Raw genomic sequence first — 26,930 nt, forward strand, 5'->3', positions numbered from 1 at the left:
ATTGGGGAAGTTTTTAGGACTGAAATGAGGAGAAATTTCTTCACCCAGAAAGTGGTTTAGGCTAAAACATCATGTGTTTTCAAATCGGAGGTAAATATATCTCTTGTAGGTCAAGGGATCAAGGGATATGATGGGAGGGTGGGATTAGGATATTGAGCTTGATGATCAGCCATGATCATATTGAATCGAGGAGCAGTTTCAAGAAATCAAATGGCCTTTTTCTGCTCCTATTTTCAATTTTCTATGTTTCATCTATCCTCCAGCTTCTCCCAACCCAACTTAACTAGAATTCAATCCTGACAACCCACCTGACTCACCTTTCACCCTATGTCCTAACTGCCTCACATCTGTCCTCCTAACTCTTTATTTCATCAGCATTCCCCATTTTCATACTCATTTATCTCCCCCATACTTATTCACCAACACAATCCCATGGTAATTGCTGATCGTGAGCAATTCAAGCCAATGTATCAGTCCATTACATAAAATGAGATCTGGAGAAATATATTTTCTTTTCCTTCATTCTTTCATGGAGTGAGAGCAGTGCTGGGGAAGCATTGTTGCCCATCCTAATGGTCCTTCAACTGAGTGACTTGCTCAAGCCATTTCAAAGAGTAGTCAATGTTAGTTCCAGTATTTATGCAAGGACTGCCACAAACACTACGTAGGACAAACAGGAAGAAAGTTAGCCACCAGGATACATGAACACCAGCTAGCCACAAAAAGACACGACCCTCTCTCCCTCATAGCCCTACACACAGATGAAAAAAAACCACCATTTCGACTGGGACAACACATCAATGCTGGGACAGGCTAAGCAAAGACATGCCAGAGAATTCCTAGAGGCCTGGCACTCCAACCACAACGCCATAAACCAACACATAGATCTAGATACCATCTATCAACCCCTCAGGAAACAAACAGGAAATGACATCACCATAAACCCCAGGAACCCCATCCAGGAGAAAGATATAAATAGAAAGCAGGAGACAACAGCTTCGCTTCACTTGGAGGTCGCCACTGATGATGTTACCTAGCCAGGTAATGAAATGTCTGGATATCAAACCTACAGCTCAGTGAGCAAACCTACACCCTAAACCTCAACCTGAGCTACAAACCTTCACAAACCTTGCTCCCACATCTCTTTTAAACTTCCACCCCCAACATCTTGAACCTGTGTCCCCTAGTCATTGACCACTCCACTCTGGGGAAAAAGTCTCATACTTTCAACTCTATTTGTCTATTGGTCTGGTGGCAGTTAGGGCAGGTAGTGGGAGTTTGGGGGGGGGCGTGTACTGTGCAAGCTTGAGAGTTCAAGTCACTCTGGAAGGGGACATGACTTAGAGGAAGGAAGTGAGTATACTGTATCCAAATCTGCAGATGACACAAAATAGGTGGAATGGCAGCTTGTGAGAGGGATACAAACAGTTTACAGTAAGATACTGATAGGTTATCTACAACACATAGGGACATGTGGGGGAATTGAGCACAAAAAATAAAAAAGGTATCACAGGTACTCAGGAAGGCAAATGGAATGTTAGTCCTTATTTAAAGGGGGTTGGAGTATAAGAATAGGAAAGTCTTAATGCAACTGTATAAAGTGCTGATAAGACCATGTCTGAAGTACTGGGAGCAGTTTTGGTCCCCTTATTTAAGGAAACATATTATTTCATTGGAAGCAGTTCTGAGAAGGTTCATTAAGATGATCCCTGATATGGAAGGATTGTTTTATGAGCAAAGATTAAACAGACTGGGACTATACTCACTGCAGTTTAGAAGAATAAGAGGTGATTTCATTGAAGCATACAGGATTCTTAAGAGGCTTGACAGGGTAAATGCTGAGAGGAATTTTCTCCTCATGGGAGAGTCTAAGACCAGAGGACATAATCCCAGAATAAAGGCCAATTTAAGGAAGATGAGGAAAAATGTCTTCACTCAGAGGGTCGTGAGTCTTTGGAACTCTTGTCACAGAGAGCTGTGGAGACAGAGTTCTTGGGCATATTTAAGTCTAAGACATATTCTTCATCAGTAGGGGAATCAAGGGTTATGGGAAAAAGGCAGGAAAGCGGCTATAAAGAATGTTGGTTTCAGCCATGATCCTACTGAACAGTGTAATAGGCTTGAGGGGCTGAACAAATCATTCCTATTCCTATTTCTTATGGTTGTATAGGAATTCCCATACAAATTTAGGGTCAGTACATGAAATGGTCAGTGCCTATGTCATAGCTGGTAGGAGACTTGGATACTGGTAATTTTTTTCTTTTAAAGTATGATCAGAACAAATATTTAAATTTAAATCTTCCAGTTTCTGATAACAATACTGCACGATTCTCTTAAGCAGCATGAAGTTTGCTTATCACAACTGAGTACAATGTAATTCAATTATATAAATTTTATATTGCAACAAATATGCTAAATGAAGTTTATTCTTACCCATGTTTGTCCCTTGCTTTCCACCAGTGAGGATCAAGTTTTTCAAGAATAACATATTCTTCATATCTCCTGACACTCAGATCAGTGGATTCTCGGGCCCAAAAATCATACAGGGCGATCACCTTGACTTCCGTGCCCTCCTCATCATCACTCGGAGGTGGGGGTGGAGGCTTCCTTCTTGACGGGACCCCTACTGACCTGTTGGCCTGAAGAATGACACAACACCAAGATTAAAGCCAAACTCAACAGTGGCTTTTCTGTTATTCTATGCCAAAATGCACTTGACTATAAACAAATAAAAACAGAAACTGCTGAAAAAACTCGGCAGGTCAGGCAGTATCTGTGGAGAGAAGACAGAGTTATTGTTTCGAGTTCTGTGACCCTTCTTCAGAGCAGACAATACTTCGCTAAAGGCACATTCTTCACATTTTTAAAGAACTTTGCAAAAAGTTTCAAAGGCACACTGCTTACAGTCTTTGGCACAATGGGTGTATCTTATGCATGTATACATCACCATTTGTTTCAACCTTAACTATTTACATTTGAGATGCATTTACTAATGTAATATTACAATAATATCCTTGAGTTAAGGGGATCTCTTTCAGGAAACCTACTACTACTTGCCAATAATTGCACCTCCCTCCACTCCTTCAGGGGGGCATAGTGGATCAATGGTTAGCACTACTATCTCGCAGTATCAGGGACACAGGTTCGATTCCAGCCTTGGGTGACTGTGTGGAATTTGTACATTCTTCCCATCTCTTCATGGGTTTCCTTTTACAAAGATGTGCAGCTTTGGTGGATTGGCCATACTAAGTTGCATCATAGTGAGCAGGCTAGGTGGATTAACTGTAATAAATGTAGGTTTACAGGGATAGAATGGAAGGCTCTTTGGAGTGTCAATGAAGACTTGACAGACCGAAAAGTCTTTATCTACACCAGAGATTCTATGATTCAATCTTCTAATACAATATTATGAGGAAGGTACTTGGTTGTGACATTTTAGTCTTTTACATAAATATAGTCTAAAGCTGGGAATATGGGCAAACATTGTTAAAATAACTTGATAATAATAAAATGTAATATTTTTAATACACAGTTCAAGAAATCAAATTCTTCACTAACAATTTCAATGTCTTCCTAACATCCAGGAGGTGAACTTATATAAAGAATTCTTTCCTTTGCCTTAAGAGACTTTGACAAAAAAGCAGTCCAAATGCCAAAAAGTACTTATGTGACTTAATTATCATTCATCAAAGTTACACTACTCAAGCAACCAGAAGAACCTCACCCAAGGATGCTTTGAAAACAGACAGAAACAATGCACCAACACTTAAAATGTCTGTGTAAAAAAATAATTTCATACAATTCCCATAGTGCAGATAGAGACCATTTGGCCCATCGAGTCTGCACCAACCCTCCAAAGAGCATCCCTCCCAGGCCCATGCCCCTCCCTAACGCAGAACCCCACAGTTATCACGGGTTAATCTAACCAACCTGCACATCCCTGAATACTATGAGCAATCCAGCTAACCTGCACATCTTTGGATAGTGGGTAGAAACCCACCTCAGACACAGGGAGAACGTGCAAACTCCACAGAGATAGTCACCTGAGATTGGAATCGAACCTGGGTCTGAACTGAAATTTCTAGCCCCAAATGTTAACCTGCCACAATTTAGTGTTAGAACATTCTTTCTACTTTTAAATGCATTAATGTATCAATTTAAAAATAAGGTTCACATGTTAGAATCATTAGCTGCACATATCCTACAAACAACTGGGAGCTAAACAAAGGGGATTTCTGTGAGTGATTTGCTTCACTGGAAAATCAATGTATAATGTAAGGAATTTAGGGATACTTTCTTGTTCACTTGCTCAGACAAGCAATGAGACACCCCTGTAGCAGGTGGGACTTGAACCTGGGTCTTCTGGCTTAGAGGTATGGACACGACCACCGTACTTTAACAAAAAAAATCAACAAAAGGGTTCATTCAGGGACATGAACTCAGACCTTCTGGCCTGGAGGTCGAAGTATAACCACTGCACCACACACAGGAAATCCTCAGTCCAAGACTGGGAATTGACCAGGCTGTGGCAGTGAGAACACGGAATCCTATCCACTAGCCTGCTATGAAAAATCCAGAGGAAATTATATAACTTGCCAGATGTAACATTGGAGCTCTGTGGTGAATGGGGGCAGGACATGTCTCACCCCAGGGTCAGCTGTATCCAATGAAAGCCTATCCTGGCTATCCTGCCATCCCTCACATGATACAGCAGTTCAGCTCTGAGTTACAAAAACTTTACATTTAGGAGGACGAAACAGATTAATAAAATTAGCCATGATAGATGTTTTGCTTTGGATATTTAAAAGGAACAACTATAATACTACTCCTTTATGTAATCTATATGCAGTTAATATATATTTGTACTGTCTAAGTATTCTATTGTCATATGGAAGTTCTCAGTGTTAATATGTAACCTCAGGCAAGCCGCCAGAAGCATTCAACAATTTGGTTTAATAAGGAAATTTGAAAATGGTTTACCAGTACAACTATATTGTACTACTTTGGTTTTTATATGTGGCCAGTCAAAAATAAAAATTGCTTCCATGTAACGGTTATAAATTATAAGTCAAAAAACAATTAGACTCTTATGCGTGAGTTTTGTCTCATTAAATACATCATGAATATATATCAAAAACATATCACCTACTCGGTAAATATTTGAAGGATATGATGTTTGACCATTATTCAAAGGATAACCATCCATTAGATCTGCATTATCATCTAAACTCACTTGAGTTGTCACTGCACTGAAATTAAATTGAAAAATAAACAAATTAACATAACATTGAAGATATTATTATCAGCTGTAATAGTTCAAGGAAAGTAGAAAAGTATTTTTAGCTGGAAGGAAGTTGAAAAGTTGGGCTTACCGTTTCTGAACAGAGCAACAACAGCAAAACACTGACTGGATGGTATGATCTGCAAAAACATGAGACTTCAATGTAACCACAATTCTTCATTGCAAAATAAAGTACATTTCAAGAAAGTCAAAAGCTCAGCAGATATTGGAAATCAAAAACTAAAATTCCAGACAACACACTGCAGTTATATGTTAATTGACCTGTTGTGTGTTTTCAATATTTTCTACATTTAATACCTTGCATGTCTTTGCTTTTATAATGTGGTCTTTATATTGAGGTCATTGATCAGACACCACCGGAAATCTTGTGAGGTGCAATCAAACGTTCTGTTTGATGCTATATGATTAATTATATTAATGGGTGAACCCAATGACCGTGTTGTTTCTCCTCATTTTTAAAGAGTATCGTGAGCATTAATCAGAAATGCATTGTTTCCATTTTCGTCTTCATTTTAGGAACTGTCTGTCACATCACATCATCTATTTATATTATACCTAGTATGGTAACCAGTAATGAATTAAATCTGAAGTTCCCTTTTAAAGTTGTGTATGTGCAACTACAAACAGAAAGGTTATTCTAAAATTACACTCACATTGCTAAATTTCCTTTAGGAATCCAAATAAACCTATGTCTTATTAAGAGATGAGTTGAGTTCCATTTAATTGTGAGTTTAAGGCCCTGAAATTACAAGCCAGAACCAAAGCAATTAAAGGCAGTCACTAGTAAGTATTAAATTTGACACAAAACCCAATTCCATTCTGATTCTGCAAAGAACCACCAGTGGGGATAGGAAGCAAGCAACTCTACCGTCTGTACATAATAAAAGAAAAGGCCATTCTAATAAGCTGTGTCACTCACCAACCACTTCACCATTCCTCACCCAAACCCTATCTTTGTATGTCTCCCATAGTTCACTTCCAATTATACTTTCAATCCCAATTATCCATTCTCCATAACATTTCATCAGCTTCTAATCACTGAACCACATTGTCACTTTTGCCTTTGTCTTAGTCCCTAGAAAGATCATTATTTTCATGTGAAGAAGTCATATCAGACTTGAAAAGTTAACTCTGTGTCTCTCCAACAGGTATGTCCAGACCTACTGAGTTTTCCCAGCACTCTCTGTTTGTTTCAGATCCCCAGCATCGGCAGTAGTTTTAATATTCAACTGAAGCCTCAATCAACCACATCCATCACTGCAATGTTTTAAATTCCTTCAACATTGTTTAACTGATTTGCCTTTGCTACTTAAGTCACATGCTGAATCGTCAGCTAAAAACTGCTGATTGGCCTGTTTATTCAGCTTCAGTGATCAGTCAATCAAAATTTCAGGTTAAATTCTTTTAAACTCAGCATTCAGGGGGCTGCCTTTAGTCAAAAGTTAATTGCAATCCTCAATGTCATGACAACACTGTCTCACAGGAATTCTAAGTTGAGGTCTCTTTTAAGTCTGAGCTTGCTCACACACTTAAATGTAATCTTGAATTTGTAAAACTGCACAAAGTCCACCACATTCTGGATACAATTTCTGGTTAACATGGTTAAGTAGAAACTTCATGTTGTAATTGCTCTGTCATCTATCTGCCATAAGTTCAGGACTACAGTCTTGTAGGAACAGGCAGCCCATCATAATAAAACGACTCTGCTGTTACCATAAAAATGTTCTGGTCAGCTAATTACATATAAATTCTGAAGAAGAATCATACAGCTCTCAAAATGTTAACTCTGTTTCTCTCCCCATTGCTGCTGCCAGATCTGCTGAGTTTCTCCAGATTTTCAGGTTTTATTTCAGATTTTCAGCATCTGCAGCACTACTTTTATTACAGACTTTAACTTTATCCATTCAACGATCCATCAATCTGAAGGAAAGCAAATTATATAAGCCTCTTGAGGCCAAATTCCAATAACTCCAGCTGATTAATGTAAATTAAAGATAAAATGCTATGGATGCTAGAAACCTGAAATAAATGTAGAGAACATTGGAGAAACCCTGCAGGCCTGGCAATAGCTGTGAAGGGAAAAAAAGGAGTTCACTTTTCATGTCCCATATGACTTTTCCAAAGAAGGTTTTCCAACATTTTATTTTTAAGATAAAGTCTGTGTTGTGACTTAAATGTGATGAATGTGTTGAAGAGAGTGAAGGCCTAGATAAACACAGCCACCAGGGTAAAAACATGGTCTAACAGTGGGGGTACGGGCTTGCACCTTTGTACAAATTTCTTTCTCCAGTTCTTTTTTCTCAGATCACTCTGGGTTGGGGTCAGGGGCTGGGAGGGGCATGCAGGTGGTGACAGTCTCTACCACTGGTGTCATCACAATAAGCTATCTTTGCATTGAGATCTAGGCAGCCTTGAGTAATCTGCTCAAGAAATGGTCAGCAGCTCACGTCTGATAATGATTTTTCACAAACAGGACTTGTCTTACATCCCTGTCAGTTTGCACGTTAATCTTCAGAAGCAAAAGAACATTGCCTCAGACACATTTTAAGTTGGACACATCAGGCAAAGATATTTTAATGCAGCAACTAAGTAACTGAATTATTTACAATAGACCTTTCCACCTAGAGCCTCAAAACAAAACTTTGAGAATGGACCTTCTATAGACATATAAGAAGAGGTGACAATGGATCTGCAGCCCACAATACCACTGCTTGAATCTTAAACACTGTTGGATCTAACAAATATCCTGTCTGTTATCACTCATCTCACATAAAGTTGAAAATTTGGTCCTTACAATTTCAGAGCAAAGCTATTTTTGTTATTAGTTTTAATTATAGCCAGAAACCTATTTCTTGGCCACTGATAGAGTTAAATGAGTTCATACAGTTTATTAGGAATTTAAACTTTTTTGACAGTTTCAATTGACCACATCCTTCGCTGCAAGGACTTTAAGCTGAATGTTCTGAATCAGATCGAATCAGTTTTTATTATATTGTTTTACAGCATAAAGTCCACATACAGTTTGACTAAATTTCACAATAAATTGGCAATGCAAGAGCTTGGGGAGCAAGGGTGAGGATCCCATTGAAATAGATTTCATTTATCTATGCTGGAATCTGAGAACTCATTCCAGCAATTAGAACATATCCAAAAAAATGCCTGGATAACTCCAATGATATTTTGTACAGAACTCAGAATATTTTGTAATAAATTATTCTTTTGGAATCAGGAACAGAATAGGGACATGAAGGCACGGAACTAAAGATATAGTTGAAGAAAACTGTTTTGAGATTTTTGGAAGCAGGAAGGCAGGTAACTGGGTGAACTGGACTAGAAAAGGGGAAACAAGAATTCTCTTCCCATGGTAGATACAATGTCGTTCACTGCTAAACAGTTTATAGCAAAATCATTGTTCTCATGCAAAGTATTTTCCATTTAATACAGAAAATTAGAAGTCTTAATACAAGTATACAGATTTGGACAGAGAACAGATAGTTAAGGAAAATTTGTAAATATAGTCAAAACATCTTGACTTCTAAAATACATGTGAAACTTAATACATTTCAGATTTGTATAATACTTGTGGTTAGATTTGTAATTCCTTTGATTTGGACTCAGTAAAGCTTTGGGTGATTATTACAAATACTCCAGATTTTGCAGTCTCAGAAAAAGCAGCTTAAATGTTGATCTGATTTCAGCTACATTACAGTGGCAGACAAAAAGCCTAGCCCACTGGATTATCACCAAATTGGTCCAATCTTCCTGTGACATGTGCCAGATGGTGCCATTAATCGAGGGCTGGGAGATGGTTGTCCTACTTTCAAACCACCTCACTGAATTCTTACCTCTGGATTTGACTGTTCCAATGTATTTCTGACCAGCATGCCATATTCTAACATTTATAAACATGATGTCATCCCGATACCGCTGCCCATCTCCCATCTTTCACCAAACAGCATTATTATCTCTGTACTCAATGACATACACTTTTGAAATTTCATCCTTGTTTTCAAGACTTTCTGTGGCCTCTCTCCTCCTCACCTTTGTAGTTTCCTCCAGATGTAAACCCTTTAAGACATCAGCCTTCAGCTAATTTTGCCTTTTTCAACATTCCCCGGTTTCAACATTCTTCCCTTCTGCTGCAGAGACTGTAAGCTCTGCAAAACAGACCTCGAGCTTCCAGTTTCCTGCTACTTCAATACACCACCTTGGTCAATATCTCAGTCTCAGGCTTGCTACAGTGCTCCAGTGAAGCTCAGCGCTAGCTAAAAGAACAGCACCTCGCTTTCTGCTTTGGAACGCTACAGCCTTCTGGACTCAATATTGATTTCAAAAGTTTTAGGGCTTGAGCATCTTTTCCCATGTACTCACCCCAACTCCTACATATTGTCATCACATGGTCTGTTATTACACACACTAATAGTGCCTATTAGCAGCTATTCATTCTCTCAGACTGACTGTTATCCATTCTTTTGTCTGTCCAATTGTTCTTCTCTCTCTTTGGGCTCTAGCTCCATGTATTGTTTACTTCTTACCCCCTAACCTCTCCCTATCTTCTGCATAAAAAAACAACTTTTTTCCGAGGTATCATTTGTTCTGAAGAAGGGTCACTGGATCCAAAACGTTAAGTCTAATTTCTCTCCACAGATGCTGCCTGATCAGCAGCTTTTCCAGCAATTTCTGTTTGGGTTACTGTATGTTCCAAACTTACCATGGAAACCTCTTTGCCACTCTATCTCACTTTATTCTTTTATGATCCTTTATAAAACCTCCTCCTTTGGCAAAAAATATTTAGAAATTTGCTCTAGTTTCTCCTTTTATGACTCAATATCACAGTTTGTACGTTGCACACCTATAATTTTTTTTACTACATTAAAGGTATGATATAAATACGAGCTGTTATTAATATTCATAAAAATCAAAACTTCTGTTTGCAAGTAGTAAAGGAAATTGTCATTCATTCAATTATTGTAAAAAGAATCAGAAATCTTACATAAGGACTCTAAAACAAACAACAAATGTAATCTTCCAAAACACATCATGAATTGCACTATAAATAGTGATGAGGAGTATTTTTATGTTTTGACTTGTTTAATTAACTGACACATCAAGCACAAATAAGAAAGCAAATCTGCAAAATGCTGTTGAATCCTGATTTGACCAAAAACAAACAATGCAACCAGTCTTAGTATGTATCACATAAATTTTACATGGTTTCACTGTCTTGGAAAGCTTTTCTCATAAAAAATGAACACAACTGTTATAGATTAAAATAAAATTGGAACTTTGAGTCTTTTCTTCTAGTAAATTTCAAGAATATGTGATGTTTGTTGTTATTCATCATGTTTTTATTCTCAGAGCTTTCAAGAAGTCAGTCTGGGTCACTTGCCCCATAATATTGCATTGGATCTTTTGCCAAAGAAGTAGGCAAAGCTATCAATGCTGACAGTCATGCTCCACTTGAGCCTTCTTCCATCTTTCCTCATCCAAATTTAACAATGTACCCCTTTATTCCCTGCAGTCTAGCTTCTCTTTAAATACATCCATAGTATTTATTTCAACACTCACACTGGTAGCAAGTTCCACCATCACACCACTCTTTGGGTAAAGATGACCTGTCTAAATTCCCTACTGGATTTCTTGGTATTGATCTTGTATTGATAGTTTCTATTTAGCTGTTCCCTGAAATTTTTGTGATCGTTTTCATCAAGTTATAAAGTGAATGGTATATTTTAGGTTCAAACCCATAAAGATGTTAACATTTTAGATATGACATGTCAGCGCCACCATCCAGGATATAGGTTTCTAATTATAACTAAACTCGTAGGAGGTATAACTTTAGTTTCTTACTGTTGATGTCATGAGTAAATGGAACATTAACAATCAGAGATAAATGATAAAAAATGACATATTACTTGATGGGTTTTTTTGTGTTAGTATGGTTTAGTACCACTAAGAAATGAAAATATTATTTATAATCATTCTTCTTCAATCAATAATAAAATGGTGACTTGGACAAGGACACTCCCATCAGATTTCAAAGATTTGCTTCTAAAGATTTATTTCATATGAAAGCAGTCTCAGTATTTCCACCATCAAACTGATTGTCAGAAATGAAGATGCAAGTACCCATAATCTGAACGGTTACAAGATGTCCTGTAAATTTAACTAAAAAAAAACAACAGAAACCAAGCAAACCACATAATTATCCTAGCTTTCTAATATTTCATTGACCTTTAGTAGCACTTACAAAACTGCCTTGAGCTGCTTCTCCATTTAACAATGTTGGTCAAATGGAGCTGATTTATGTTTTACTCCTAGAGTCATAGAGTCATGCAGAACAGTCCAACCAGTTCATGCCAGCCATAATCTCAAATTAAACTAGTCCTACCTGCCTGCATTTAGCCCATATCCCTCCAAACATTTCTTATTCATGTACTTACCCAAACATCTTTTAAATGTTGCAACTGTACCGGCATCCACCATTTCCTATGGAAATTCATTCCACACACAGTTAAAAATCACACAACCCCAGGTTATAGTCCAACAGGTTTATTTGAAAGTACGAGCTTTGAACTCTGCTCCTTCAGGTACACAGCGACCTGATGAAGACGCAGCACTCTGAAAGCTTGTACTTGCAAATAAGCCTGTTGGATATAACCTGGGGTTTATGATTTTTAACCAGTCCAACACCGGCACCTTCACATCATTCCACTACTCTCTGTGTAAGAAGATTGCCCCCATGTCTTTTTTAAATCTTTATCTTTTCACCTTAAAAATATGCACTTCAGACTTGAAATCCCTCACCCGAGGGAAAAGACACCTGCTATTCACCTTATCTGTATCCCTCATGATTTTATAAACCTCTATAAGCTCACCTCTCAACTTCCTATGCTCCAGTGAAAAAATTCCCGGCCTATCCAACCTTTCCTTATAACTGAAACCCTCAATTCTCAGAATCATCCTGGTAAATCTCTTTTGAAATCTCTCCAACTTAATATAAAATCCCTCTTATAGCAGGGAGACCAGAAATGGACTCAGTATTCCGAGAGGCCTCACCAATGCCCTGTATTACCTTAACATAATGTCCCAACTCCTATACTCATAAGTGTGAATAATGAAAGTAAACATCCTAAATGCCTTTTTAACCACCTTATCTATATGTGAAGCAAATTTCAAAGAATTATCTACCTGAACCTCTAGATCTCTCTGTTCTACAACACTACCCTACTTTTAATTGTATAATTCCTATTATAACTATTTGGATTCCTCTATTGCTCAGTAGAACTGCTTTATATATGCAGCTTCTCAAATAATCCAGGTTTTGTACATGTTCTAGATGGCATTTAATATGTGACTCTATCCTATTATCTGATTTCCATACATACATGGGGATTACTGGTTAATTAGCACATGTACCACTGTAACTGTGAAACAGACACTGGTGGGACTGTGTCCTGAGTTCAAAGCAACCAACACAGTTCAGAGCAGGAATAGTGTCTGGGACTATATTGGCTGATGTGGTTTGATGTTATAACAACAAGTATGGTTGAGCTAGCACAGCGCTCTTGGGAATTACAAATTTCATTCCAGCATAAAAAGGCTACTATTTTGAATTTGAGCAATTACTGCATATGTTTTTGTTTTTAATATCACTTTCTTTAAATGGAATAATTATTTTAAATAGTTTTTCTCTCTCTCCTGCTTGTAGTATGTGTTGTTTTTTCCTGCATTCAGAACTCGTAAATCTGACCCTGAAAATTCCTATAAATATCGATAATGCAATGTTTAACACTTCGGTAATATATTCAGTAAAATCTGACAGAACACAACTCTTCATGGAGCCTGAGAACACAGACATGGGGTACTCTTTTTCTATTGGCTCTGAAATAGGACTACTGCCACCTGAGTGCAGATAAAAGAGATTTGTAACCGAGTACCCAGAGCCCTGGCTCCAAAAAACGTGCTTCCTGTATCCAACCAGTAGCAGGTGCATCAGAATGGTTCCTCTTATCACACCATCTGATTTTCTCACTGTGGAAGTGGTTTTTCATCTTTTAACACCTCCTCCCACTGGTCAGGTCTGTAATCAAAAACTCGTGGTTCATGCGTATAACATAATCTACAAATTAAAAACTGTCTTCCATAACGAACTGGTGTCAGGTTTTCCAGCCAAACTCATTAAGATATGCAAAACAACATGCAAAGTAACTCAGCCAACTTGCTGGCAGGTTTCATTCATGGAGTACCTTGTTCCCATTTTATTTTTGAAGTTATTTTATTTAGTTCTGTAGAGGTAAGTCAATATTTACCAGTCACTGCTTTTCTCCCTGCTCTAACCTTTTTCAAGTATCACAGCTAAGTATTATAGAATGAAAAACTCACTGTCAGTGTCTTTTTCATTGTTTTTAACATTATGGTAGGTAGCATGAATTTGTTAGAAGGAATTTGTTAGAAGGAAAGCTGCTAATTGAAGTGTGGGTTGCGTATATGCACAAATTCTGAGAGATCACCACAAACAACTCATTGCTGCACATCTGCTGTCCTGTGTTGCTGAGCTTACTTGGTCCCCTACATCTCTAATGCCCAGTCAGAAAGTAAATAACAGTGTGCGAGAGATATCTGATTACTACATTGGGTGAGAAGTTCAGCTTTTCATGATGCTCCTTGCAGGACTGAAGACATCAGCAAGCTTGGAAATTGTCCTCAGCTAATCGGGGGCAGATACTAGAACCATCAAGATGGTGGAAATTAAGCTGCCACAGGCTGACAGAGTCTCTGGAAAAACATCAAAGGAACCTTATCAGTTCTGTAGGGATCTCCCAAGGGAATCAGCGGCTCTTCCAACATTTAAGGGGTCACCCTCAGCCTCCTCATTTAGGGAGAGTTTCCCACCCACTGAATGCTGCCAACTAATTCAAGGCCTGAAGCCACTCATGGCAGTCAGTGCCAGTACAAGCAGAGTCTACAGTGGCACTGAACCAACCAGAGGCCCAGGAATCTAGAAAAGGCACAATAGGGATTATAGGAGAAAGTGAGGACTGCAGATGCTGGAGATCAGAGCTGAAAATGTGTTGCTGGAAAAGAGCAGCAGGTCAGGCAGCATCCAAGGAGCAGGAGAATCGACGTTTCGGGCATGAGCCCTTTTTCAGGAATAATGGGATTATGTTGGGGACTGTGTCTTTCATTGGCTCCTCACTTCCTGATGCCAGGTCCCAGAATCAGACCCTGGGTAACCAACAATAAGGGATCTCGTACCACCAACAGGATTTGTTGGATGTAGAAAAGCCATGCAGCTCTTGTTACTTACCCAAAGATTTACTAAATTTCAAAGGCCTCGACGCTAATAGTGTCGATTAACTCTTTGAGCCTGATTGACAGTCTGCGGATGGTGATCAGAAATCCTAGGTCAGTCCCTTTCAAATTGACTTAATCAGGAGGTTCTCTCACTGCCAAGAAACTGATTGCAAGTCCTCATCCACTATTTGTGGTTCGCACCACAATGGTCAGCATTAAATGTAACCCATTCTCATTCCTCCTTTTAGATGGAAAATATGTGTTGTATATATTAGTGATTTAACTTAAATAGATTGAGCCCATATTAACTATTGGCAGAATCTATTCTAACCCACATTGCTAGTTTCAATTAAATATATAAAAGTAAATTTGAATTAAAACTTTGAATCAGCTGTATATGTCTGAACAGTGGCATTTGCATTCTCTGTTTATATCTGCTTGTCACGAGCTTTCCATTAGTTTTCTGCTGTCCATTCTCAGAGAACCTAGCTGAGTAGGTGGTTGTTGCCCACAGTGGCCTCTCCCAGATGGATTGAGAGGTGTGTGCTGTGAGTCAGCAAAAATGTGAAGGAGCCTGGGAGGAGTGTACAGCTGTCAGCATCTCTGTGAGGCAGACCGCGCTACAGGAAGGAGAACCTGTGCTTCTGAAACAGCACATGGGAGAGTGGGGATAGTAACTTCACAAAGAGCAGGAGAGAAAGTGGAGTCAGCAGCTTCACAAAAAAATATGAGAACGTGGGCCTGCAGCTTCATAAAGAGAAGAGCAACCTGCATAAGAAGAACAGTAACAATGGGGGATGAAAACTGACAGTATACGGTCCCTTCAGCTTCTTCCTCCCTGTAAGAGCCAAAGTGTGACCTCACAGGAAAACAGGTCATTTATTTCTTCTGTGTCTTTCAATTGGCCAATTGGATTAAACCAAGAAATGTTATTATAGCTGAAGAGTACAGTTAAGAAATGTTGTCCTGCCTCACACAGTTGTGAATGGTGATGGACATTTAAACAATTCACTGGAGGAGGAAGGTCTACAATAACAAACATTGAAATTCACAACTGACCTTGGAGAAACCTGTTTGGGAGGGTCACAGCACAGACACAGATAAGTGAATAGTTTTAAGTGTGGCCTTGAGGTCTTGCAGTAAGTTTGCAGAAGTGAATAGAGTGGGTTCTTTCTTGATTATATGTTTTATTGAGATGTCTCTTGATTAAATTTAAAAATATAAGCCATAAGTATTAAGTTAGCCTGGAGCAGTGTTTTGTAGAGGAATAAGACAGGCTATTTACTCGATCTGCAGATTGGAAGAAGCAAAAATGGCCCTTACTAGAGTGATATGCTGTTGTTGTCGGATGTGGGAGTTTAGAGAGAGTTTACAGGTTACTGAGGATTATATCTGCAGACTCCTATCAGATCGAATGGAACAGTTGGAGAGGCAGTTACAGGCAATGAAGAATTTACAAGAGCAAGAGGGTATGATGGATGGCAGTTATAGGAAGGGAGAAAATCACAGATATAGTCACATAGATGGGTTAACTCTAGGGAAGGTAAGAGCAGTAGGGCAGGTAGTGCAGGAGTCTTCTATGGCTATCCAGATTTTAAACAAGTATGCTGTTTTGGAAAATGTAGGGTGTGATGGATTCTCAGGGGAATGTAGCAAGAACAGCCAAGTTTCTGGTATTGAGACTGGCTGTAATGTAATGAGAGGTATGTTGAGTTCCAAGCAATCAATTGTCTTGGGAACTCTCTAATCCAAGGTACAGATAGATGTCTCTGTGGCCAGCAGTGAAAAATCAGAATGGTGTGTTGCTTCCCTGGTGCCAGGATCAAGGATGTCTCAAAGAATGTGCAGAATGTTCTCAAGGGGGAGAGGAGCCAGCAGTGGGTCATTGTACACATTGGAACCAGCGACATAGAAAGGGAAAAGGTTTTGATTCTGAAGGGAGAATACAGAGAGTTAGGCAGGAATTTAAAAAGGAGGTCCTCAAGAGTAGTAATATCTGGATTACTCCTGATGCTATGAACTAGTGACGGTAGGAATAGGAGAATAGAGCAGATGAATGCATGGCTGAGGAGCTGGTGTATGGGAGAAGGATTCACATTTTTGAATCATTGGAACCTCTTTTGGGGTAGAAGTGACCTGTATAAGAAAGACAGATTGCACCTAAATTGGAAGGGGACTAAATACTGGTAGAGAGATTTGCTAGAGCTGCTCGGGAGGATTTAAACTAGTAAGGTGAGGGGTGCGCGGTGAGGTTACTCAGGGAGGTAGTGTGGAAAGAGATCAATCTGAGACTGTAGAGTTGAGAAAAGAAGCGAATCAAATAGTCAGGGCAGGGAGAGACAAAACAGAGAACATGGTAGGACCGATAAATTAAACTGCATTTATTCCAATGCAACAGGCCTAACAGAGAAAGCAGATGAACTCAGGGCATGGTTAGGAACATGGGACTGGCATATCATAGCAATTACAGAAACATGACTCAGGGATGGACAGGATACAAATGTTACAGGAAGGACAGGAAGGGAGGCAAGAGAGGAGGGGGAGTGGCGTTTTTGATAAGGGATAGTATTACAGCAGTACTGTGGGAGCATATTACCAGAAATACATCCAGGGACGTTATTTGGGTGGAACTGAGAAATAAGAAAGGGATGATCAGCTTTATTGGGATTGTACTATAGACCCTCTGATAGTCAGAGGGAAATTGAGAAACAAATTTGTTAAGAGATCTCAGTTATCTGGAAGAACAATAAGGTGGTTATGGTAGAAGATTTTAATTTTCCAAGCATTGACTGGGACGACCATAGTGTTAAGGCGTTAGATGGAGAGGAATTTGTTAAGCGTGTACAAGAATGTTTTCTGATTCGGTATGTGGATGTACCTACTACAGAAGGAGCAAAACTTGGCCTACACTTGGGAAATAAGGGAGGGTAGCTGACTGAGGTGTCAGTTGGGGAGCACTTTGGGGCCAGCGACCATAATTCTATTAGTTTTAAAACAGTGATGGAAAAAGATAGACCAGATCAAAAAGTTTAAGTTCTAAATTGGAGCAAGGCTAATTTTGACGGTATTAGGCAAGACCTTTCAAGAGCTGATTGGGCGCAGATGTTCACAGGTAAAGGGACGGCTGGTAAATGGGAAGCCTGCAGAAATGACGAGAGTGCAGAGATAATATATTCCTGTCAGGGTGAAAGGAAAGGCTGGTAGGTATCGAGAATAGTGGATCACTAAGAATTTGAAGGTTTGGTTAAGAAAAAGAAGGAAGCATATGTCAGGTATTGACAGGATAGATCGAGTGAATCCTTAGAATACAAAGGCAGTAGGACTATACTTTAGAAGGAAATCAGAAGGGCAAAAAGGGGACATGAGATAGCTTTGGCAAATAGAGTTAAGGAGAAATCCAAAGGGTTTTTACAAATACATTATGAACAAAAGGGTAACTAGGGAGAGAATAGGGTCCCTCAAAGATCAGCAAGGAGCCCTTTGTGTGGAGCCGCAGTAGATGGGGGCGATACAACAAGTATTTTGTATCAGTGTTTGCTGTGGAGAAGGACTTGGAGATATAGAATGGAAGGAAATAGATGGTGATATCTTGAAAAGTGACCATATTACAGAGGAGGAAGTGCTGGATGTCTTGAAACGCATAAAAGTGGATAAATCCCCAGGTCCTGATCAAGTATACTCTAGAATTCTCTGGGAAGCTAGGGAAGTGATTGCTGGGCCTCTTACTGAGATATTTATATCATCAATAGTCACAGGTGAGGTGTCAGAAGACTGGAGGTTGGCTAATGTGGTGCCACTGTTTAAGAAGGGTGGTAAAGACAAGCCAGGGAACTATAGACCAGTGAGCCTGATGTCAGTGGTGGGCAAGTTGTTGGAGGGAATCCTGAGGGACAGGATGTACATGTATTTGGAAAGGCAAGGACTGATTAGGGATAATCAGCATGGCTTTTTGCGTAGGACTTCATGTCTCACAAACTTGATTGAATTTTTTGAAGAAGTAACAAAGAGGATTGATGAGGGCACAGCAGTAGACAAGATCTATATGGACTTCAGTGAGGTGTTCGACAAGGTTCCCCATGGGAGACTGGTTAGCAAAGTTAGACCTCACGGAGAACTAGCCATTTGAATACAGAACTGACTCAAAGGCAGAAGACAGAGGGTAGTGGCGAAATGATGTTTTTCAGACTGGAGGCCTGTGACCAGTGGAATGCCACAAGGATCGGTGGTGGGTTCTCTACTTTTTGTCATTTACGCAAATGATTTGGATGTCAGCATAAGAGGTACAGTTAGTAAGTTTGCAGATGACACCAAAATTGGAGGTGTAGTGGACAGCGAAGAAGGTTATCTCGGATTTTAACAGGATCTTGATCAGATGAACCAATGGGCTGAGGAATGGCAGATGGAGTTTAATTTTGATAAATGCAAGGTGCTGCATTTTGGAAGGGCAAATCAGAGTAGGACTTATACACTTAATGGAAAGGTCTTGGGGAGTGTCACTGAACAAAGAGACCTTGGAGTGCAGGTTCATAGCTCCTTGAAAGTGGAGTCCCCGGGTAGATCAGATAGTGAAGAAGGGTGTTTGGTATGCTTTCCTTTATTGGTCAGAGTATTGAGTACAGGAGTTGGGAGGTCATGTTGCGGCTGTACAGGACATTGGTTAGGCCACTGTTGGAATAATGCGTGCAATCCTGGTCTCTTTCCTATGGGAAGGATGTTGTGAAATTTGAAAGGGTTCAGAAGGGATTTACAAGGATGTTGCCAGGGTTGGAGGATTTGAGCTATAGGGAGAGGTTGAAAAGGCTCGGGTTGTTTTTACTGGAGTGTTAGAGGCTGAGGGGTGACCTTATAGAGGTTTATAAAGTCATAAGGGGCATGGATAGGGTAATTAGATGAGGTCTTTTCCCTGGGGTGGGGGAGTCCAGAACTAAAGGCATAGGTTTGGGGTGAGAGGGGAAAAATATAAAAGAGACCTAAGGGGCAATGTTTTCACACACAGGGTGGTATGTGTATGGAACGAGCTGCCAGAGGAAGTGGTAGAGACTGGTACACTTGCAACATTTAAAAAGCATCTGAATGGGTATATGAATAGGAAGGGTTTGGAGGGATATGGGCCGGGTGCTGGCAGGTGGAACTAGATTGGGGTGGGATATCTGGTCGGCATGGGCAAGTTGCACTGAAGGGTCTGTTTCCATGCTGTACATCTCTATGACTCTATGGCACTAAATATCCCCATCCTCAATGATGGGTTAGTCCAGTACATCAGTGTAAAAGACAAGGCTGAAACATTAGCAACGATCTTCAGCCAGCAGTGTTGACTGGATGATCCATTTCTTGCTCTTCCTTCGGCCCACATCACCTTAGAAAAACATCCTTAATTAATTCAAATCACTCAATGTGATATCAAGAAATGGTTGGAGGCACTGGACATTGCAAAGGCTATGAGTCCTGGCAACGTTGCAGCAATAGTACTAAAGACCTGTGCTCCAGAACTAACTGTGCCCTCAGCCATGCTGTTCCAGTATGATTACAACACTGATATCTGCCCAATAATGTGGAAAAATGACCAGGTACATTCTGATTCCTAAAAGCAGGGCAGGTCCGACTGGTTATTTATTGCGCCACTTGTCTGCACTTGATAAAATTGTTGAAAGTGTCATCAAAGGTGCTATCAGGCATTAAGCTAAAGGAATAACCTGTTCATTGACACTGAGTTTGGTCGTGCCAGAGCTACTCAGTTGCTGACCACATCACAATCTTAATTATAACATGTACAAATGAGCTGAATTCCAGAGGTGAGAGTAACTGACTATGACAAGAAAACAGCATTCAATTGAGCATGACATGCAAAACCCTAACAAAATTGGATTCAATGAGAATTGAGGAAAAAAAATCTCCATTGGTTGGAGTTGTACCTAGCAGAAAGGGATTGTGGTTTTTGGAAGTCAGTCATCTTAGCTCTAGGACATCTCTGCAGGCCTTCCTTAGGGCAGTGTCCCAGGTCTAACTGTCTCCAGCTGCTCCATGCCAGCATAAGGTCAGAAGTGGGGATGTTTGCACAATGTTCAGCACCAGTCATGACTGCTCAAATACTGAATCAGTCCACATTCAAATGCAGCAAGATCTGGACAATATCCAGGTTTGAGCTAATAAGGGGAGAAAGTGAGGACTGCAGATGCTGGAGATCAGAGCTGAAAATGTGTTGCTGGAAAAGCATAGCATGTCAGGCAACATCCAAGGAGCAGGAGAATTGACGTTTCGGGCCTGAGCCCTGAAGAAGCGCTCATGCCCGAAACGTCGATTTTTCTGCTCCTTGAGCTAATAAGGGGCAAGTGATATTCATGTACATTATTTTCAATGACAATCTACAACAAAAGAGAATCTAACCATTGCCCCTTGATATTTGATGACATTACCAGTGATTAATCCCCATTGTCATTTTCCCATGGCTTATCATTGGAACTAAATTGGACTATCCATATGAATAGCATGGCTATAACAGCAGGCCAAAGACTGAGGTCTGTGGTGAGTAACTCATTTCCTGTTTCCCCAAAGCCTGTCCACCATCTACAAGGCAGAGGTCAGAAATGTGATGGAATACTCCCCACTTGCTTGGATGTTTGCAGCTTCAACAACACTTGAGAAGTTTGACACCATCCAGGAGAAGGCAGCTCACTTGATTGGTACCCCATTCACCAGCTTCAACATTCAATTCCCTCAGCAGTGATGCTCAGTGGCAGTTATGTGTTTCATCCACAAGATGCAGTGCAACAACTCACCACTTCTGCAAATTAGAAGGACATGGGTAGCGGATGATTGGGAACAGCACCCCTCAAAAATCCACCTCTAGTCGTACACCATCCTGACTTAGGACTATATCACCGTTCCTTCATTGTCACTGGGTCAAAATCCAGAGAAAAAGCACACAGACACGGGGAGAATGTGCAAACTCCACACAGACAGTCACCTGAGGGTGGAATCAAAACCCGGTCCCTGGTGCTGTGAGGCAGCAGTGCCATCCATACATCTAAATACATTTAACTCCAATATGGGGCATTTGACAAGTGATCACGAGGGAAGCCATGTTTCTCTACCTTAGTCCTGAACACCAACTAATTATCACATCCTCATTGCAACCTGTTTGTGACAAACTAATTGAACAGATCTGAAAATAAACCTGGTTCTTCCTGATTTGTACAATTTTCATATAATTGGATAAATCCAGTGTTATTGGAGAAGCTGAAGAAAGACATCATGGAAATAATAGGTTCCAATAAATTTGATAAAAGCAAAATACTGTGAATGTTGAAAATCTGAAACAAACACAGAAGACTGGAGAAACTAAGCAGGTCTTACAGCATGTGGAGAAACAAACAGATTTAATGTTTTGAGTTCAAAATGACTCTTCTTCACAACAGATGACGTCTGAGTTTCTCCAACATTCACTGTTCTTGTTTCCAACAGATTGAGGCTTTTTAACTAATTTGATGGTAGAACAATGTTTTATTATTGACAATGTATCATTTTTGATAGCTTGTGTAGTAACATTTAGGAACATGATCAAAACGATAAAGGGAATAATAAATTTAGCAGGTGTGATATTCAGGATTAAAAGTAGGATAGATAGTTTTCTAATTATGTGTCATAATGAATTTTACAAAGTGCACCACTGCCGAACATAAACAAAATGTACATATTTCCATCAGTGTTGTTATCAGGCAGGAAACGAAAATGTAAGATAACCTACAGCATTAGCGGAAACTGCAGTCTTCCTGTCTGTCCATAAAGCAATCATATCGGTTAGAATTGAATCTTCCAGTATCTGAATAAAGCAGACTGACAGATGGTGATCACGTTTAATCAAAACATCTTACAGGGAGAAAACACTGGCATTTAGCAGTTTAAATTGCTTGCTTAATTACAGGAATATATAACATTACATCTTTTAAAAGGACTTGCACTTAAAAGTAATACTTTTCATGACTGCAGCATGTCCCAAGGTGCTTGACAGAAAATGAACTATCTTTTGAAGCATAATCTACATTGTCACATATGAATGCTTTTTAAAAAATTCATAAATGGGAGGTGGACATTGCCAACGAAACCATCGTTTGTTTCCTATCTGTAACTGCTCTTGCAGTGGCAGTGGTATTTTACATTTTGAGCACCTATAGTCCAGGGAGTATAGAAAGTCTGTCAATACTGTTAAGGTGGCAGATCCAGGATTTTGAGCCGGCAACTGTGAAAGAATAGCAATATATTTCCAAGTCAGGATTTGCTGCTCTTATCCTTCTAGATGGTAGTGGTTCTGTGTTGAAAGATGTGGAGCATCGAAGGCTGAGGGGCGACTTTATAAAATCATGAGGAGCACAGATAGGGTAAATATACAAGGTCATTTCCCTGGGATGGGGAAGTCCAGAACTAAAAGGCTTAGGTTGAGAATGAGAGGGGAAAGAATTAAAAGGGATCTAAGGGGCAACCTTTTCACACAGAGGGTGGTGCGTGCATGGAATAAGCTGCCAGAGGAAGTGGTGGAGGCTGGTACAATTACAACATCTAGAAGGCATCTGCATAAGTTTATGAATAGCAAGGGTTTAGAGGGATATGGGCCAAGTACTGGCAAATGGGACTAGATTAGGTTGGGGTATCTGATTGGCATGGACGAGTTGGACCAAAGGGTCTGTTTCCGTGCTGTACATCTCTATTACTTTTATGTTGTCTAAGGAGTCTTAGCAAGTGATTACACTGCAATACAAGGCTGCAACTGTGAGTCAGTAGTGAAGGGAATGTAGAAGGTATGTGAATGGGTGGTAATAAAACAGATTGCTTTGTCATGGATGGTTTGTAGCTTCATGAGTGTTGTTGGGGCTGCACTCATCCATGCAAGTTGGAAGTATTCCATCATATTCCTGCCTTGGGCCTTGTTAATGATCAATACATTTTCAGAAATCAGGAGCTGAATTACTTTCTACAAGATTCCTAGCCTCTGATCTGCTTTTGTAGCCACAGTATTTATTTTGGCTGCTCTAGCTCAGTTTCTGGTTAACATTAACTGGCAGCTTGTGGTTAGCTTAGGATTCAATTATAGCAATGCCATTGAATGTCAAGGAGCAATGGTTAGATTCTCACTTCTTTGAGATGGTATTAGCTGGTGCTTGCATGGTATGAAAATGAATGCCACTTAAACGCCAAAGCCTGAATATTGTCAAGGGCTTTTTGCATATGGACATGGATTGCTTCAGTATCTGAGAAGTTGTGAATGAAGCAGAATATTGTGAAATCATTGGAGAATATGTCCACTTCTGACTTTATGATGGAGGAAAGATAATTGATGAGCAGTTCAAGATAATTGGGCCTAGGATCATTATCCTGAGAAACTCCCACAGAGATGGCATGGAGCTGAGATCATTGCGGATAGATAATTCGTATTACTTAATATTGTTATTTTGGTGTTATAATACCTTCAATTAGCTTTTTTTTGTCTTTTAGTGATGTCTAATTGAAAATGTGTTTTTTTAATGCATGTATGTCTTAGCATTCATGAGTGTATATCATGTGGGCGGCACGGTGGCACAGTGGTTAGCACTGCTGCCTCACAGCGCCAGAGACCCGGGTTCAATTCCCACCTCAGGCGACTGACTGTATGGAGTTTGCACATTCTCCCCGTGTCTGCGTGGGTTTCCTCCGGGTGCTCCGGTTTCCTCCCACAGTCCAAAGATGTACAGGTCAGGTGAATTGGCCATGCTAAATTGCCCGTAGTGTTAGGTAAGGGGTAAATGTAGGGGTATGGGTGGGTTGCGCTTCGGCGGGTCGGTGTGGACTTGTTGGGCCGAAGGGCCAGTTTCCACACTGTAAGTAATCTAATCATTCATATATCTTCTAGTCTGTGGTAAATCACTGACCAAATATTATTTTCCTTCCTTAATGGTACCAATACAGCCAAGCAATTAGATCCAAATTGACTCAAAAATTTGGATCAAAGGTGAAGATAAAGCACATAAAATAAAATGTGCAAATTACACAATTGATCTGGTCTGACTTGTGCAGTTTATCATTGCAAGTATCACTTCATATATCAATATCCTTTGGGCTACCATTCACCAAAAACTAAATGGACCAATCACATAAATGCGGTGGCTGCAAGAGCAGATCAGGAGCAAGAATTTCTGCAGTGAGTAACTCAGCTCCTTACCAACATACCTGTGCAGCCATTTGGAGGTTAAGTGCAAGACTCTGCTGCACATGGACCTTGAAGATCCGCAAAACAGAAATTATAATGAGGGTGAAAGTTGCTCCTAATATCTCAAAGCCTGTCCACCATCTACATGGCACAAGTCAGGAGTGTGATGGAATACTCCTTATGAGTATAGCTCAAAAAACTTGACATCATTCAGGAAAAGCCATCTCTTTGATTAGCGCCATATCCCTAAACATCCACTCCCCTCACCACCAACGCTCAGCAACAGCCGTGTGTACTATTTAAAGATGCATTGCAGAAATTCACCAAGGCTCGTTAGACAGCATCTTTCAAACCCACGCCACTTCCATCTAGAAGGACAAGGGCAGCAGATAGATGGGAACATCACCCCCTGCAAGCTCCTCTCCAAGCCATTCTGACTTGGAAATATATCACCATTCCTTTACTGTCACTGCATCAAAATCCTGGAACTCCCTCCCTAACATCATTGTGGCATTAAAACAAATAAAGTGGTTGTCAAAATAAATTTAAGAGTTTTTTAAAAGCAAGAATCAAATTTAGATTTTTTTATCTGATTCACTCATGGGACATGCGCATGGCTGGCTAGACAGCATTTATTGCCCATCCTTAAGTGCCCTTGAAAAGGTTAACTGCCTTCTTGAACCACTGTAGTCCACATGCAATGGGTTGACCTACAATGTCAGGAAATTCCAGGAGTTGGACCAAGTGACACTGAAGGAATGACAATATACTTCCAAGTCAGGATGGTGAGTGGCTTGGAGAAGAATTTACAGATGGTTATGTTCCTTTGCATTTACTGCCCTTGTTCTTCTGGATGGAAGTGATCATGGGTTTGAAGGTGCCTTCTAAGATTGTTTAGTGAATTGAATATTTAAATAAAACTGTAAAAGCAGAAAACAGACTCATTTAATTTTAAATTATTATAAAATATAAATTTAGAAATGTAATGTTTCAGTGTATTTCATTATCATTGACAAGGTCAAACTTTAAATGTTTGAATCAACAGCATTTTGAATTTTCATTATTTATAAGTAACAAAATGATTTAAGGATTCTTAAATATTGTTTTGCTCAAATTACTGTACATATTTGACATGGAACCAACACAAATACACTTTTTACAATCTATACCCTGAAAACATTCATTTTTGTTCTTCCTTAGTTCTCTGTCTGAATGCTGGTGTAATTTACAGTGCCACAACCATTATCATGGGTTCTGAATCTACACAACCAGAATAGAGACAAAACTACATGCTGTTTGTACCAAACTGATCCACTCCAGCCATCCATCCAACAGAACCAATGGGCTCCAAAGGAGCTTTGGCAAAATGCACTTTTACCGTTGCTGTAGTCTGAAGGTATGAATAGCGATGGGAAAGATTCCAACTTACTGTCCATCATATGACTGACTAGGAACCTCTCATGTTTATACCACCAGCCAGTGCTGAATGTTGGAAAGACTTTGAGGTTGATATTCAATTCAATTCACATAATGAACACATCTCCCTTGGCCTGGATTTGAACTAGCAGATTCTAGGTCAGAGCAAGGAATGCTACCCATTGTTTCACAAGACCTCCAAGACATGCATTACTAATTATAATAAATTTTAGTGTACAATGTTTAAACCACTCCACCAATAGAACCCAAAACACAGGAAAAAAAATGAACACGCGCTGTACAGAGTTTTCATTCTGTTCCTATTACTACTATGTTGAACTTTTCCTCTTTCCTTTGTCTCGTGTTTTTGCTGAAATGTAAGAGGTCAATTTACTTACAGGTAGAAAGAATCATCTTATTTCTTTTCATGCAGCTTAATACATCCCTTTGAATGCTGACCCTTCAAGCCTTTCAATTTCTGTCATGCTGAAAGTTCTGTTTAACTCGTCTGCACATTTTTGAGGCTTCTTGCTGGTAAACTGCATAACTGAGTAACACCCAGGATATGACATAATCATAAAGATTAGAGGTGGTTATAATTCTACATATAGGGCACTAGTGAAACCACATCTGGAGTACCTTGCATGGTCTTGGTCACCTCACTTCACAAAGCATGCAAAAATATTGAAGAGAGTCAGAGAAAGTTCAAAAGACTGAAAGGTAGAATGTGGTGGGGAT

At 39.7% G+C, this 26,930-nt stretch overlaps 1 protein-coding gene across 2 annotated transcripts in view; it reads right to left on the reverse strand.

Annotated features, from left to right (window-relative positions):
• The window catches only part of txk (TXK tyrosine kinase), a 58,470-nt gene extending 31,740 nt beyond the window's left edge, over positions 1-26,730 (reverse strand). The window contains exons 1-5 of one of the 2 annotated variants that reach the window (XM_043691472.2): positions 26,591-26,714; positions 22,344-22,432; positions 5,373-5,421; positions 5,150-5,249; positions 2,434-2,639 (exon numbers count right to left, since the gene is read on the reverse strand). In XM_043691472.2, the coding sequence (XP_043547407.1) occupies positions 2,434-2,639; positions 5,150-5,206 (263 nt within the window). In that variant the 5' untranslated portion in view covers positions 5,207-5,249; positions 5,373-5,421; positions 22,344-22,432; positions 26,591-26,714. Of the gene's footprint in view, positions 1-2,433; positions 2,640-5,149; positions 5,250-5,372; positions 5,422-22,343; positions 22,433-26,590 lie in introns of both variants that reach the window. The other variant, XM_043691455.2, reaches the window with a different exon arrangement.
• Positions 26,731-26,930: the final 200 nt, after the last annotated feature.

Source organism: Chiloscyllium plagiosum, unplaced genomic scaffold (genome assembly GCF_037043375.1).
Source record: "Chiloscyllium plagiosum isolate Xiang-an unplaced genomic scaffold, Cpla_swu_hap1 HiC_scaffold_1, whole genome shotgun sequence".
Taxonomy (NCBI): domain Eukaryota; kingdom Metazoa; phylum Chordata; class Chondrichthyes; order Orectolobiformes; family Hemiscylliidae; genus Chiloscyllium; species Chiloscyllium plagiosum.